The 17179-nt window shown below is 48.1% G+C and overlaps 1 protein-coding gene across 2 annotated transcripts in view; it reads right to left on the bottom strand.

The window, feature by feature from the left end:
- Window positions 1-15602, bottom strand: part of LOC144124887 (alpha-L-fucosidase-like) — a 33675-nt gene extending 18073 nt beyond the window's left edge. Inside the window, exons 1-2 of one of the 2 annotated variants that reach the window (XM_077657823.1) lie at window positions 15481-15602; window positions 860-1211 (exon numbers count right to left, since the gene is read on the bottom strand). In XM_077657823.1, the coding sequence (XP_077513949.1) occupies window positions 860-1137 (278 nt within the window). In that variant the 5' untranslated portion in view covers window positions 1138-1211; window positions 15481-15602. Of the gene's footprint in view, window positions 1-859; window positions 1212-3234; window positions 3375-15480 lie in introns of those variants that run through there. The other variant, XM_077657824.1, reaches the window with a different exon arrangement.
- Window positions 15603-17179: the final 1577 nt, after the last annotated feature.

Raw genomic sequence — 17179 nt, 5'->3', positions numbered from 1 at the left:
TACATACTACGTCAGCAACAGTTCCTTTTTCGTTAAAAAGAAGTCAAGAAAAATGTTTTTTGCTCCTTAATAACGGCCTTTAGTTTCGATTTCCGCCGAGCAGTTTCATATTACAGCAATCCAAAAGCATCCTGCCTTCGCTTCATTTACTTGCTAGTTTGCCACACACTGTCATAAAGAAAGAGCTGCAAGGCTGATAAGTAATTAAACAGAGCTAAGACTTCAAATGCCACATTCCTATATGTCAGCATTCTTATTTGATGAGCCACAGGCACGGGTGACATTAATTGGTCGCGATGACGTCATTGTGTATATGGCTCGGCTGCCATGCTAACGACGACGGTGATAACCGCGTCATAAACTCCGAAAGGCACCCTGATGCAGCTCCTTTGCTTTAGATAGGCAAGTGAGAGTAAATACACTAACAAAGGCAATGGCTGAAGGCCTTCTCGGATGTTGTGGAGCTATTCACCACCGATGATCAAAACGTCAGGGGTGGTCGTTGGAAGGCCGACAGCCTTAGGCTGAATAGAATGTCAACAGTCGGATACAACTCAAGAACGAAGCAGCTTTTCTACGTTAAAGGAGCCTCTTCAAGTCAATGGCGAAGGCCAAATCTCATAAGCCTGCTAGCTTAGCAATGCAGGGAGTGGCAGATGATAGGAGGTAGCCCCCTCCCTCCATGGTGGGGGATAGTCTCCCTCTTCCACTGTCACGCTGTCCCCTTGCTTTGTCACGCTAACAGGTTCACGAGGCGGCCGACACCATTTGCAGGAAGGCGGTCCCTCGACAGGGAAAATCCGCTTCGTTCTTGAGTTGTATCCGACTATAGCAAATTTGGGCGGTTAGACGCTCTTACACTTCCGGCTTGGGTAGAGCTGACTTGACGCCTTCGTCCGGGCGCTTCTTGGACGGCGAAGCGGCTCGCTTCTTGGGCGCACGCTTGGCCGCCTTGTCCCGTTCGTGGTGGCCCCTGGGCACCGCCATGCCCGGAGGAGGCAGCAGCGGCTTTCGGGCGTCCCCGTGAGCCGACGCCCCTCTCTGCGGCGGCTGCCTCGACCTCGCGGTCGACCCCTCCCTGGGGACGAGGTCGCCGCTGGGAACAAAGCTGGCCACCTGTTCCCCTTTGCTGCCCATGACGAGGAAGACCGGAAGATGACGCACTCGGTGAGGTGAACAGCCGGGAGGACCCTGGAGCCTGAGGTGTCAGGCTTTGTGCGTATGTGAGAGAGAGAGCGAAGAAAGAGAGAGTGAGAGAAGGCACTTTAATCTCTTCTCGGAGTCGCCGACGAGGGACCGGGTTTGCTCTAAAAGGACCAATCGGTCCTTCAACGGGCCCTTCAGGTCCGCATGCGCCCTGGAATTATTTGCTGCTACCTGCTGATTTTCCGCCTAGTGAACGTGGTCATTTTCGGGTGTGTTTTCTGAGGGAATTCACTGCTCAGTTCACTTCTTACTCCTGTTTGACAGCCATGTCCTCTTGTCTGCTAGCCGGCAATAAGCGAAATAAATAAAAAAAGACAGATGGACTGCTTAAGCAGAATGCGTTTGTAGGATGATACTTTTTCATTTGCGGCGGTTCGATCCGATACTTTTTCATTTGATGCTTTTCTATTTTGCCGCATCCCATTGCCTGAAATCTGTGGCAATTAATATAACGTACTTCGGATTTTATGGCTCGGTAATGATTTTATGCCTTAGACTTACTGCATTTACACTTGATTACTAAGGCTGGCTTTATGGCTCGTTAATTGTTTATTTTAACATTCGTTACATTACACGCATTTTTCCTTTCCTGGCGGGGGCCGCGTTGGGTGAACCGATGACACGCGCTCGATTTCAGCGCCTCTTCCCTTTCTCCGTACTCGCCGCTCACTTGGGGACATGGCGCCCGCCCCGGCTGATGCTCTCGCCTCTCTTTGGAGGCGGTTCTCGCGCTCTGCTCGCTGCAGGCTTCATTCGGTGGCCACGCAGAAATACACGCCAATATTTTCGCCTAATAGTAATCATACCGTTTACGCGGTGAAACTGCTCCGAGGTCAGCCAGGTACTTTATACGAGGGGGGGGGGGGGGATAAAATGCCAACCGGGCTTGTGTTAAGGCTCAAGGTAAGGCTCAAGTTCTGCGTATGATTATTCAGGGTAGTTAGAGCAGGTTGGGTAGATAGAAGGCGGCAGATGTAGGAGGCTAGCGGGTGTGTGTAATATGTTTAGTACAATTCGCTGTTGTGCACTTGAAAGTGTCAATTTGTGGTGACTGTAACTGTGATTGAAGTTGGGCGGCTTGCGTGAAGTTGGCTTGGTGTGGACCTGAATCGTCTCCCTGGAGCCATGACGCCGCGGCCCATTCGATAAATGAATGTGGTGAATAGAAATTAACTGCATTTCTAGGGAACAGCTCTTGCGCTTAGTGCTCGGATGCAGCAGCTAAACGGAGAAAGCAGAATAACTTAGCTCTAGTGAATCAGGTGCAGAAATAGAGTGCGTACTAACAAAGGTGAGTGGAAAATCACTTGCGCGAAGAGGCATAGGAAACTTGTAAAGACATGAAAAGGGTGCGTTTTAGGTTAAGGAAAAAAGGTGAAGAAAACACATGGGCAGCAGTTTTCTGCTTGGAGGGTCCACGCCACACTTTCCACATTATTAGGAAGCTTGCGCAACAATAAATAATAATAATAATTGGTTCTGGGGGAAGGAAATGGCGCAGTACCTGTCTCATATATCGTTGGACACCTGAACCGCGCCGTAAGGTAAGGGTAAAGGAGGGCGTGAAAGAAGAAAGGAAGAGAGAGGTGCCGTAGTGGAGGGCTCCGGAATAATTTCGACCACCTGGGGATCTTTAAGGTGCACTGACATCGCACAGCACACGGGCGCCTTATCGTTTTGCCTCCATAAAAACGCAGCCGCCGCGGTCGGGTTCGAACCCGGGAACTCCGGATCAGTAGTCGAGCGCCTTAATTGCTGAGCCACCGCGGCGGGTCGCAATTAATTGCCGCAATCAGGGATTCGGTATGCGTGCTCTGCGCACTATATATACTGTCGGCCTTTGCAGATAGGCGAAGACAGGAAGGTACCGACTGGACACCTTCGCTTCGAACCCGCTAATTAGCGGTGGACCGTCAAAACCGCAGCGCAGCGGTTACGTAGGCCAGCTGCTTACCGTAATGTAACAATGGCGAACAAGCCCGTCAGGAATATGCGTCAGGAACGATGGATGAAACTAGCATTACTGACCTTTGCCGGACAGGTATACGCAGCAGCAGTTGCCCGTAACCACGCTTCTCTTTCTACTTTTGCGCGAAAAATGCCAGGCCATGTGGGACGTGCAGCAATACCAGCGGCTAGCGCTCTCGCTTGGTCCTGCTCTGTTGCTACGCGGACAGCTGTGAACTCCGTTTAGTTGCGCTCAAAGCAGCTGCACATGAACGTGCATGTTTGTTGTAGCTCAAGGACAGGAACGACTAAGCAGTCTGACCTCAGTGAGTGCGTTATAGGTTTGAGAGCTTGCCCCATATCTACTAAACAAGATAGATAAAGAGGAGGAGGTAAAGGCAGGGATGTTAACCAGAAAGGGGTTCCGGTTGGCTACCCTGCACTGGGGAAGAAGGATTAGGGGACTAAAAGGAGGAAGAGAGAAGGGAAAAAGGCATAACACATACACGCACAACGCTGTCACAATTTGTCACTCAATCCAGTCGCTCTCAAGTAGGCAAAGATGATGCTTTGATGGGGATGGCCGACAGCCCTGCCTGTGAGAGCTGTGGTTGTGAGGAGACCATCGCTCATCTTCTCTGTGAGTGCCCTGCATTTGCGAGTGCAAGACATACACTGTGTTGTGCCCTGCACCGCATCGATCCTCGCCCATTAACAGAGCAAAAGATCCTCGGTACGTGGCCACAGCAGTTGACTGCCCTCACGGCATACAAGGCATTTCTACTAAAGATGGCTACTAAAGTACTAAAGATGGCTGCATCGATAACTCCCCATTACGCCAGCAGGACAACGTTGTTACAACTTACAGCACTCCAAAACAATTTACTCCTGTCACTGAGAGTCTGCTCTACGCGCGACAGCACGAGCTACACCATTCGTGGCGGCCGTTGCAGATTTCGCAGTTTTTCGCAAAGCAGGTGCGCACCAACTTAACATGGCCATTTTCTCAAGGGCAACGTCTACCGTTGCTCTGAAAATCAAGAAATAAAAAGGATCATTGCTTTTGCTATATGTAAAAAGAGCGGAGGATTGTGGTTTCTGAGGAGAACGTGGATGACTGCAAAGATTTGTCTTGATGCGTGAAAAAGTGTATGGAGCACGTTAGCGCAAACACCAAGCCAAATGATACGGAACTCCTGCAGATGGCTTCAGAAGGAGCCGCCCATTATTGGCGCAGAAAATATAGACATTTTTAAAGAACGCAGCATTCTTTGTGCTGTTCTACATTTACTGCCTTTTCTTCTTCCAACAAATCCGCAAAGCACCACTTCATAGTCGCGGATTAAAATTCCACTGGCAAATCTACAGCTCCTTTTTATGGCGAAAGCGAGAAAAACGAACAGAGGAGAGGGGATTAAAAGTTCAGAGTTGGGTGTTTGTAGCGATACAGTTCCTTCGAAAGAAGACAACTACAAGTGAAGACTCCAATTATGAACGAGAAATACGTTGTTTGTATTGCACTAAAAGTATATAACTAATTTGACATCGATGCATTAACGAAAGGACGAATTTGTAACGAGTCTTCCCCTGGGCACACTGAATGGTAGAAATTGACCATACACCTTAAACTCATACAGAGACAGAGGAGAGGGGATTAAAAGTTCAGAGTTGGGTGTTTGTAGCGATACAGTTCCTTCGAAAGAAGACAACTACAAGTGAAGACTCCAATTATGAATGAGAAATACGTTGTTTGTATTGCAGTAAAAGTATATAACTAATTTGACATCGATGCGTTAACGAAATGACGAATTTGTAACGAGTCTTCCCCTGGGCACACTGAATGGTAGAAATAGACCATACACCTTAAACTCATATAACTCTATCTTGTACAAAACAGCTGAAGTGCATCGCTGCAGATGCAAAGACGGCCGCGGCGAGGAAGGGCGCCCAAAGAAGCCCAGAACGTTTTTTCTCCACCAGTTTCGAGGTCATCGCCCGTTTCCATCCGGCTTGCATTCAAGGCTGCCGGAAGCAATAGCGTGCGCTGCTTTTCGATTGGCCGGCTGCCTTCGGCCGACCCCAATTAAGTCACTTCCGTACGGCGGCACATCGGTGCGCCCGGCAGTGGTTCTTAACAAGGCCGCTGTCGAATGGCATGTTTTCTTTTTACGGCACAGGGTTGTCGATCGGCTGTCGTCTGGCGAATGATCTGTGGCCAGACAGTTCATCGCATGCGTGCCGCATGATCACGTTCCTTGAGGCTTTGTCCGCATGCAGCTTTCTCGGTCTATCTTTCCGGGTAGCCGTGATGCTTTATCGGCCTAATGGCCGTGCTTTCTAACATACCTCCAAATGAACAGGAAACGTTACACAAGTCGTCTTGAGGCTGCAGCAGCGCGGAACAGACCTCACCGCCCCGAAGAGCTTGAGGCATATTCTCACGCTCTCGCAAAAAGAAAGAAACGGGTGTTGCGGGACAGAAAGTGCGCTTGCATTCGAGCAGCCCGAGTGTCCCGCGATTTGTGAAACGCAGACCGCAGCGTACGAAACCTGGAGGAGCTGCGTCAGGTATTGCGCAAGGGATTCGCTGTGAAGCGAACCTCATGCCGATCGCCTAGGCTTCACAGCGAATCCCTTGCCGTAGTCTAGGCAACCGGCATGCTTGTTTTGGGCAAGAAGCACCATCCACATGCTCATAAACGACTAGATACTGCGATTGGGTGTGAATCCTAACGGTTAAACCTTTAAAGAGTAGGCTTATCTACACGAAATAGGTCTGCATGAACAAGGTAAATCAAGAAACGCTACTTCGATCGCTCTCTTGAAAATAATCTGGTGTGCTCACTAGCTCGAAGCCCTACAGTGATAGCCTCAAATCGCTATTGGGGTGGCTAGGATATCGATTTGCAGAAGTTCTGTCACCGGTTCCACATATCACCGCAGGGTAGGCGTATAAGAGGCGTAAAGTTTGTGTTTTGTGTTATGTTGATGGACGTCAAAGAGCACTGACTGTTCTAAACACACTTTGGCGTAACCACTGCGGCTTTAGTCCTGTGCTGCGTTAGTCCATAAAGCGCCAGGTATTGCTCCATTTCTGGCTTAGACTATGGCATACTCATCAGGTGCCATTCACAAGACAACATGATCTCATCATAACGTTCATGGCACCCACTTTTTCGTTATCAGAACCACACTCACAGTATAATAATGACCTGAAATGACTGCCCTCCTGCCCGTGCTTATACTTAAGTGCATGTTTTGCGTGGAAGGTGCGCGGGAGGTTTCGAAGCGCGGTATTTCGCTTTCAAAAGACACTTAGTCCACAGCTTACATAGGAATACTGAGAAGCGAGACGAGCCCTTCATGGCAAGAGACGCGCAGCAAAAATTTCTTGTTCGAGATTTCGCTGTACGAGACTGGCCCGAAGTATGTCACTGGTGTTTAAATTGACTGTGCACTCGGCAGATAGATTAAGCCGGCGACACGTATTCAAAGCGACATTTCTGCGAACTGCTACCTTCCGGCAGTTTTGCTGAACAGACTTTTATTTCTGCGGTGGAATCACATTCGCCGGTTAGAATTACACGTTCTGCACCAAGGACAAAGTGCAAAGTAGGAAACGACTAACAGGCCTTGGGAACTTATACTGCGATCAACAATTCGAATCAGAGCCTACATAGTGTTTTTTATTGAAATGAACTCCCACTGCTTCAATGCGTACAATTCTTAAAAAGCTCTCGGGCCATTTTGTCGATGGCCGGGACGGTTACCGAGCTGTGCAGTAAAGTTCCTTGCAGGATATTTAGTCCCCACTCGAAGTGCCTTAGGGACCCTTGAATAACGCCTGCATTAATTCTTGCCACAATAACTCATTGTGGTTCCACTTTTCGGGACACTCCTCCTGCGTCAGCAACATAATTAAGAAAGTGTGCATGTGTTCTGCACAGCGCTGGTCTATATCGCTGCAAAAGAAAAAAAACGAAAATTGTCTCCGAGCATGCTAACCATTACTCACAATATTTTAGTAACTCCTTAAGTAGCACGCAATAGAGTTCAAGTACTGCGCCAACTGTGTGGAGGGACCCTCGAAGCTCTAGGTAACAAAACTTTGCTGAAACGTCCTTGCTACAGGCAGTAAAAGGAGGTAAGTGCCAGCACCAACCACTTCTAGCAACCAGCAACCTTCGCTAAAGCAAAAAACCCAGTCAATGCCGTTAGTCAACGGCTTTCTGCTGCTTCAAGAGAGAGAAAGACCCTTAATACTGGTGGCGCCATCTCTCGCAGAGGCGGTCCGTGTCGCGGTCACATTTCATGCTTCGTGCAAACCGCTAGAGCACCCGTTATCTCGCGAATGCTATCGCTTACGCTGACGAGCGGTGAGCCACTGAGCGACAACCCGCTGACGAAGAAGCAAAAAAAAAAAAGAACAGGAAGGAAGAAGAGCTGGGAGTGGCAGTGGGAAAAGGGGGTGGCGTGTCGCCGACGCGTGCCAGACAGGCGCGCGACTGCCGCACTCGGCGTCCGTTGAGAGCGCAGCGCAACGACGGTTCGCTAATCTGTGCAAACAAGCGATCGTGCCACGCGCGCGCGATGTCGTCCGCGCCACCGGAAGATGAGCAAGCGACGGGAGCAGCACTTTTCGCCCGGTTCGACCGCCTCGCTGACGGATGGGCGGGTGCATGACGAGTCCGTGCAGCGGCGTGAGCGTCGCCTCGGTGCCGCCGCCTGACGCAGTAGTGGCGAGAATAATGAGGAACTAGCACGCGTTATTATACACGCGGAACGCTGAATAACACGCGCATTCCAGCCGCGCTGTAATCGCTCGCTTCCTGGCAGGAATGTCTCCGGGACACGAATAGTGGAGAGAGGCTGCTTCCCGCGAGCGCACGGTTTGTAGAGACACGGGTGGACTGTAGCCGAGTTTGTCGACTAGCGCGCACAATGCGCGTCACCGCTTTGTGTAGAGCGCTAGAGGTAAGCTCCGACCTTACGAAAATTTTATCTGAACAGTCTGTAGACAGTCTTTGAACGGTCTATGGAATTTTATGCTAGGGTGGAGCCAGCCAGATACTACTGGTTGGCTACTTGATTCGAGATGGATCTGAGCGCCTGCCCGCTTCCACACGAACAGACAAGCAAAAGTGTTTGCGACAAGCCCCAAAGCCCAAAGTTCGTTAGCGATTTTTGAATTTTAAGCCGATGGCATTGTCAACCAGACGCCAATTAGCGTCAGTGTGCACAGTACCGGAGAAAGTCTCCATGATTTCATCGATTAACCTCAGGAGATTCTCCTCCTGTACTCATCTGGGTAATTTACTTGTTTACCGATGAGAACAAACACGAGGCCATAATGGAAGCAGGAAAGAGAGGCATCTGTCGACAGCCACCACAACGACAGTCACCAGCGCCCAAGGAAAATTGGTCGGAAAGAACAGGTTTTATCAACGTACGCAGCGTTCTTGATGGTTCATCCTGCTAGTTCTCAATGCCTACCTGCGTTATGCTCGATAAAGATATTGCAGTCATTAAATACCTGAAGCATTGTGGCTCGCTGACTACCATTTCTGATTGCTGTGTTTTTCTAGAAGTGCCATCAGTCAGAGCGCCGTCGTTAAGGGCGGCCCGCGTTGCAGCGCGATCACTCTCGCAGCCACTTTTTTTTTCACTTTTTTTCTGGTTGAATGCCTCAAGCCTGCTCAGCCGGAACCTGCAAGCTGAACCTATATCAATTAACAGCTATCTCAAGCGTTTCCAGCTGCGCAAGTCTTTTAGTAGGCAATTTTAAATGGCAAGTGCATGACATGAGGTCTAAACTTTCAGGCTAACAAAAATGCTCGCTTTTAGATCGAGGACAGCGCAGCGTGCTATGGAAAGAAAAACGATACGTATCACTCATTAAGGCACAGGAAAAGATTTGCATGTATTCCAGAAGAGACTAAACGAATGAATGATATTCCTGTGGTTGTGAAGTAGAAAGAATTGACATGGGTGTGATATGTTAGCGAGGAGAAGCGGAAGCCAACTCTCTTTTGAGGGAAATAGTAGACTCTGGGGGAAAGGGTAATGCAGCGAAGAATGGAAGAAATTAAAGGCGGCAGGTGAGATTAGAAAATTTGTGGGGACCAGTGATATAGACGCAGCACACTGGAGAACGATGGGTGAGACTTTTTTCCCTATTTTGCTGTAAATGGAAGAGATCGTGCCCCCCCGTGCAGTCGTGCTTAAGTATAAGGTTGACTGGCTTAAAGGAACGCTGAGGACGAATACAATATAAACAGAAAGGAGTAAAAAAGGAAGTAAGCTATCCCCTAGAGCACTCCCTTTTGAGTGCACTAGAGGAAACTTACTCTCTTTTTGCTCTCATTTAGGCGTATTCGTGCTAGAGTGTATAAGTTGGCCGATATCGAGCTTGTACCGCGTTCCGATCCTTAAGAGGCCACTCTAATCGAAAACGGAGCTTTTATAAGCTAGAAAAGACGAAATACAGGCGTCGCCATCACCGGCCGATTCCGCAACTAAACTGTGTGCGTCGACACCTATTTGTGGGTGCGGATCTCAGAGGCCATGCTATACCGCCATTGACATGAAAACAGTGGCAACCCGTCGTTTCCGGTAAGAGCGTAACGTGTTTGAATTGACTGAGGGGAAGATTATAACATGCATTTTTCTCGGGGATAAATACGTGTTTTGCTGCGCGAGAAAAACGTCAAAGCAGCCAGAAATAGCCAGGAATCAATTTTTACTCGGAATTATAATTGCATGGAGTTGTACTCACTGTTCCCAAGACTGGTTCGGAGACGTTCGCTTCAGGATACAACTCTTTCCCGGTGTTAAAGCATTTAATGAGGTTTATGAGGGCTTAAACTCTCAAAGCGACTCAGGCTGTGAGGGACGCCGTAGTGGAGGGCTCCGGAAATTTCGACCACCTGGGGTTCTTAATGTGCACTGACATCGCACAGTACACGGGCCTCTAGAATTTCGCCTTTATCGAAATGCGACCACTGCGGCCGGTACCGAACCCGCGTCTTTTGGGAGAATAAAGCACAATCCATAACCATCAGCGCATTGGTGATGACCGCTTATACCGAGCCGGTGGTTAAAAAATTTACAGGTGTTTATATGCGATAGGAGGCAACAAATCTGCGTTGGCAACACATGTTGTTCATTTCGCTTTGATATTGATCGCCTCCTCATTGCGGCTTTGAATTCCTATTTTAGTATTTAATTTTCGAGCCCGGCCTTGGAGGCTGCCGCCAAGGTTGGAGAAGGGATACGAAAACGGGCGTCTACTACACGGGCACATCTAAAGAGAGATTTTCTGGAGGACTCCACTACGGGAATAAAACATTTCGTAATAGTACTCTAAACTAGCGTAAAATAACAACTGAAAATAATCAATGCAAAATAAAGAGTAATATCACTTTAAGTGTAAAAAATATATAATGTGAACAATTGATTTATCGTAGCTAACACACTGTCATCACTCACTGCGGCCGCTATGGTGCAGGCGCAGATGGACGCATACCGCGGCGGTAAGCTGAAGCTGCGAGTTGATAGGGGGAGCTCAACCATCATTTACAAGTCGGTGACAGACAGTATACAAAATAAAACGCGATAACTTTCGCTGAACAGTCGAACGAACGTATTTTAGAACTTTTAGAGAAATTTTACTGGAAAATTATAGAATTTGGGGCGAATAACTCAGAATACCTATTCGATTTTCTTGTTTGCATCGTTCCATTTCTTTCACTGCGATAACAGTAGCAGGACCATTCTGAAAAATCCCGGCGTGGGCGTATGAAGGCAAAGGCTGTACCTCCGCCCTCCGCTATGTATCCAAGGAGAAAAAAGGGGGGGGGGGGGGGGTGCACCGCTGAAAACGAGTGCATCCTCCCCCTCCTCCTAATTTCTCCAAACAGTGCACTCATTGGGCTTGCCCCCATTCCCATACAAGAACTTACCTCGCCCCCCCCCCCCCCCCCCAAGAAAAAGGAAAAAAAAAAATCCTGGCGACGTGCTTCCTCTCAGGGTTTCAGGAAGAACCGTCTCCAATTAAAAGCTCATTGCGTTGGCCTCTTCGAGTAATTAAGGTTTCATACTGTGTCTTTAGTTATACCAGACATCCCAAAAAACATCTCGAGGAGGAACAAATAAAGAAAGAAAAACACAGTAAGTTGCTTCACATTTAGGGCCGAGACACAAGAATGTCGCGTGCCGAACGGAAGAACGCTTCACGGGCTCGTTGCTGCGATCGGCAGGCGGATGCGAACAAGACCTCGCCCGCAGGCTGCATTGTGTTTGCGGCGGCAGTCTTGCAGACTGAATCAGGTTCGTTACGTGGGAGTCCGAAAGACCGTATAGTGCACGCGCGTGGCAATATCTGTACGTCACCGACGCGGTGGCGCGGGCGCCGAGAAACCTCTCTATACACAAAGGGGTGACGTCGGCCATTGTGTGTCGCGCGTTGCTCGGAACGTGGTGAAACTCTGTACTGTGCGTTTCGAGCCGACAGGAAATACAAAGGCAGCATGGGCACGTGCAATGCGAAGAATGGAATTGTCTGGATTGTTTTTGTTTTTTTTTTTACACGGGAATACCATTACTGAAGGAATCGAGAAAGGTGTGGCCTATACTGAAGGCTCAGGTGCTTGGCGTGACTGCCTAAATGATGAGGAAACAGTACAGCTTTCAGCATGCTCAATATTTATCGAAACAAGGTGTTCCACACAGCTGGCCGACTGTTAATTTCTGCGTCTTGCTAAGAAACAGAAACAATGAATGGATAATGGTAGGTTTTTATGTTCAGATTGTGCGACCGTAACTAGAAATATTTTGTCAGTGTTTGCTTGTGATTATCTAATGCTGCTATGTTGCAAGCAATGTTTATTCGTTTACCAGCTACGGTATCCGTCTGTTCACTACTAAGGCGAACTACGGCTTAGAGCTCAGGTATTCCTTCCGGAATAAAGTACACAATATTTGCGTTTCACGTTGTTTAGAAGCAACGTGTTCGCCGCCTGCAGGCAACAAGCAAGAGGGAAGCTAAGAACTTTTTCTCACTTGAGGTTCAAATTTCGAACCTTTGCACTGAACTATCCGCAAGTAAAAGTGCGAATCGGAACCCCAGCGGGCCACCAGCGCTGCTTGAATTGTTTGGTCACCTATTATTGCCGGAAAAACGACGAAAATCGGCTTTTTTTCACAATCTGTAGCTTTTCTCCCAAAATCCCGGCGGCGGCATGTTTTGCATCTTCCACCGCAAGACTGCGAACGGGTACTTCGAAGTGAGTGGTCGCTGGAGCATATGTGCTCCATTACAAGCGAGTCGACCGCAGTCCACCATTTATCACAAGGTGCTGCTTAGATAAAAACCGGAGATAGCGAAGGAAGAATGAACACAGCAAACAAGTCAGGTACACAAGGAGACCGTCGTCTGTAAGCTAGAAGGAAACGAGACGGCGGCTACAGATCAGGCTCCGACCACACTTGGTACTTCGTCGTAAACCACAAGATTGATTTGCTTCGCGATGAACAAGCGAGGCTGTTTCCGAGTGTGGCGCACGCGTTATCACAACGGGTGGTGCCAAGGCTCAGCGGTGAAGACCCGCACTGCAGCCCGTTACGCGACGTGACTTGCCAGGAGATGCCGTTGGCATCACATGCGGTGCGTGACCCACATATAAAGAAAAACGTTAGAACGATACTGATGAGACGCTGAGGACCGTGCTTTTCCAACCTCAAGCGTCTTCGTGCGTATTTCTACTATGTCCCACTGTGCAGCCGCGGGACAAAATTCTCTAGGACGCGCGAGCCGGAAGCCAAGCCGGTAGCTATTAGCCGTTGGGTCGAAACCAAACTTGTGGAGGTGCAAGTCAAACTGACCTCCTTTTTTCTGTGGTAGTGAATTGATGTTATCCCTCATAATTACGGCGCCTATGGATATCTTTCCGAGAGTCCTAGAGACTTTTGTCACCGATAGTACATAACGTGATTTATGGAAAGCGCAAACGTTGCTTCTTATTGTACATTCTCTTGTTTATGGTATCCTCAGATATGGAGTCGTGTTTTATTACTGCTCAAAAACTTGGCGAAAGGAATTAAATGCAATACTAAGGAATATTCTTCAATCCGTAGCATATAACATGGACGTTTTCACCTGACGGCAATTTATTTTAGTTTTTACGACTGGCCTCTTTTGATGTCCTCTTTCATCACGTTGTTATTCATGCTCAGTTTTGGGAAAGTGAATTTTCGGTTCCTTTCATTCCTGTTCGTTCTTTTCGACATCACCCTCGTTTCCCGGTACCTCGCTGCTACACTCATTATGGCCACTTCACCCGTAATTATTATATACCGAAATTTTTTAATTCTCTGCCTGATTCCGTCTACTCAGTTTCTTTGCTGTCATAATTAAAGCCATTATAATTTCTTTAAAAATCTTGTGTCGGTAACTTAAACTGTTTCTTTGTACTTGTTTACTTTTGGTATTAAGGTTATTCTTGTCCTTTGTTACGCCTGTTTTGCAAGACCTTCGTCATTCACCGACTGCCGGGAACCGCCATACAAGCCTTCATGGCTTGGGCAGACCTGTCTTAAAATTGTAAACAAGTTTTCTGGAAAATAATGGCATTTATTATTTATTAACGAGGTGCCGGAGAAAGCCGCAGTCCGTTCACAAGACATGTAGACATGATGACGTGTCTTCGTCTGGGCAGTCCCGTTCTAGACACGTTGATCAGCGGGTCCGAGACCCCCCTTCCTGCCCTTCTTCGAGTTTGTGCTGTCAGGAATTCTGTCCCCTTCTCCCTACGCAGCATGGTTATGGAAACATATTCGCGGAACAGGCCGAGAAGATGAGGTCGATATTGCAGATATGCGGCCATATTTCTGTGATGCAAGATGCCCGTGTACTGTGCGACATCAGTGCACGTCAAATAACCCAAGGTGGTTGAAATTATTCCGGAGCCCTCCACTACGGCGTTCCTCATAGCCCAAGTGTCGCAGCGGGACGCCAAAACCTATGTAAACACACTTCTGTGGCGACTAGAGTTTCTTCGCTCTTTAGCGGATCTGAGTAGCACTGGTCCTAAGAGAGTGACAGTGTCTACTGAGGAGAAGGGCGAACTTTGATGCAGGTAACGAAGCTATTCTCTAGCGTATTACGGTGACTTCAACGGTTGATCTGCACTTCCAGGGATATTGCTAGCGATATTGAGGACGAGATTATCGTGCCGGCAAAATAACCTGCAGGAAACTTTGCCGGCAGTCTGACCCCATTGGCTGGTTCTGGTCACGGCACACAGCCAATGAAACGACACTGCCGAACTTTTCTTTTTTCAGATGTTTTGCTGGCAGAATACCCTCCACAGAAAGCTGCCGGCAGCCAGCATTCAAGCCTAACCCAACGAATCTCAGGATGCTACCTAAAGGAGACACACTCCCAGGGGAAACGAATATTGATTGGTCCTGTTTTCTTTTATTTAGGACGCTAAATGTGCCGCACGGCATAAAACGTGATGCCATTAATGAACGTTATTACGTTAATAGGTTACAAAAAGGCATGGAGTCCAGTAAGGTGTAAAAAGTCACATAATCCTCGGGCGTAAATTTTTTTCGTTATCCACAAGTTGAAATCGGAGTCATTGTTTGAGGACAGGCCTGCCTCTTGCAGAAAGCGAGCGCGCACCAGCGAAGTTCCTGGGCAAGTCCACAATAAGTGGTGAAAAGTGGTTTCAGAAGCGGGTGTGTCGCAGTGAGGGAATTTTTCTGGCGCAGGAATCTTCTCACTTTGCCACTGGTGGCGAACTGCAGGCGTAACGGCCACTGCGACACGCAGCCGCCTCAGAGAGACCTCCTCCATCCGTGATAGGTTGGGAGAAAGGGGGTGGGTACACGGGGGAATAAGAGCACGTGTGCGCCGCCTGAGGGAGGTTGAAGATGTTAAATGTGTCAGAAGTGGATCTGGTGGCAAAGAGGCAGAAGGTGTTTGCGGTACGTCCGCTAAACGAGATGACATGTCAGACGATGCTATCGACATCTGTGCGTGCTTGAAGCCAGAGTATGAGTATAGGGACCGGGTAAGATTTGCAAGCAGCATGTATGTCCTGGGAAACCCGAAGGGTACCACGCACTTTCGTTAGGTGCTTTTTTACATTTATAAAAACAAAAGCAAAAAATTCCTCTTATCGAGATGTTCTGTGCATGTCACGTCACTACAGCGAGCAAATAAGCCAGCACTGCAGGCGACAGCTATTCTGTCGGCTGCCGGTAGGGTAGCCTACTACTGCGTTGCGACCGTTAACATGACAAGCATTTACGTATACTTACTAGCTTATGAGCAGAGAAGCCTGGAGCTGGGTCCGGCGCTTGGGTTCGCGCTGTGGGAGACTGATAGCCAAAAAAGTGCGCACCGATGAGCGAGCAGCATTCGTTGTCTTTGTCGTCTTTACTTCCGGTGCTTCTTACTGGGTAGCTAGCACCGCAGAAGCTTGAATTTTGAGAATGGATTCAATACATTACGCAGAAAGATGAGTGAAATAAAAAATCTAGATTACATCCTAATTTATTTATTTTGAAATGGGACTGACGGAAAGTTTCCACAGGAAAAAAAAAAAACAGCCTGATAATCAGGCGCAGTTAGAATACTGCTCAAAGAAAACAGTAGTCACGAGCCTCACCGATCATCGCACGTGTTTTGTATTTTGAGATTTGTTTTTGCTTTTTGATAACAGAAAAAGAAATGAAAACTAGATTTCAACAATTTATTCGTTAGAATTGAGTGTGCATACTTAATCATTAAGAATAAAAAGTGAAGAAATTTCCTCTGTTACTTATACTGCTGTATGCGGCAAACCTCAGTAACGTTTAAATGATAGCGCGGTATTCGATAACTGCAATGAAAATATCTGTTAGCTTCCATTAACGAAGTTGGGATGCTGTTTGGTGACATTTCTGCATTCGTTTTTGAGTAAACGAAAATAGCAAGAAGGGAATGCACCGCGGCGGCTGCGTTTTTATGGAGGAAAAACGCTAAGGCGCTCGTGTGCTGTGCGATGTCAGCGCACGTTAAAGATCCCCAGGTGGTCGAAATTATTCCGGAGCCCTCCACTACGGCACCTATTCTTCCTTTCTTCTTTCTCTACCTCCTTTACCCTTTCCTTACGGCGCGGTTCAGGTGTCCAACGATAAATGAGACAGATACTGCGCCATTTCCTTTCCTCTAAAAACCAATTATTATTATTATTATTATTATTATTATTATTATTATTATGGACCGCGAAAGAAGAAGCGAGATAGCCTCGCTATGATGGGGATTTAGTATTTCACGGGCTCCTTTCGCAGAATCGAACTGAAAATTAAAATTGAAAGAGAGAAACCAGCCAATTAGAATAGACCGCAGCTAATATTGGAATATTGAGCGAAAATGACCGCCCCGATCTCCCCAATCTCTTATTCTTGTAAGTACATTCTTAGGCAACCGGCCGCTTTACAAACGTAACTGCTTATGTCACGAGGGAATGAACTCTGTCTACGTGCAGCCCGATGCGTCGGCCCAAGCCTTCGTGCCCATCGTCGCGTGTCTGCCAGCGGACACCACTCGTCCCCAACGCTGTGGTTTAAAAACAGCGCTTGAGAAAAGACCACAACAGTGCAATACGTTCCTCTGTTGACCCGCATGGCAGCGCAGTCGACCGCGTAAACTCGTGTGTTACGATCAGATTGCCTTTCGAAGGACGCCGAGACGCCGTGCCTGCGGTGCGTACACCCAGGTTGCTGTGCCAAGAAAGGCCACGCGAGTGGCGCCCCCGCGATCTCTTGCCGGCTTAGCCAAGACGAGGTATGATTCCGGCGTTTTCTCTAAACCTGTGCATTTCTATTTGATATACGCTTCATTCGTCTCCGTACTAACGCTATCCCAGCCAAGGAGTACCCCCCCCCCCCCCCCCTCCAAAAAAAATGAAGAAAAATGAAGACAAGCGACTGGTTCCTAAGCTGTTAAAAGGTGGCTCAGGTTTAGCTACGCGCA

This window comes from Amblyomma americanum, chromosome 3, assembly GCF_052857255.1.
Source record: "Amblyomma americanum isolate KBUSLIRL-KWMA chromosome 3, ASM5285725v1, whole genome shotgun sequence".
NCBI classification, from domain to species: Eukaryota; Metazoa; Arthropoda; class Arachnida; order Ixodida; family Ixodidae; genus Amblyomma; species Amblyomma americanum.
Note: the sequence above shows the minus strand (reverse complement) of the source record. Positions and strands in the feature narration are given on the sequence as shown.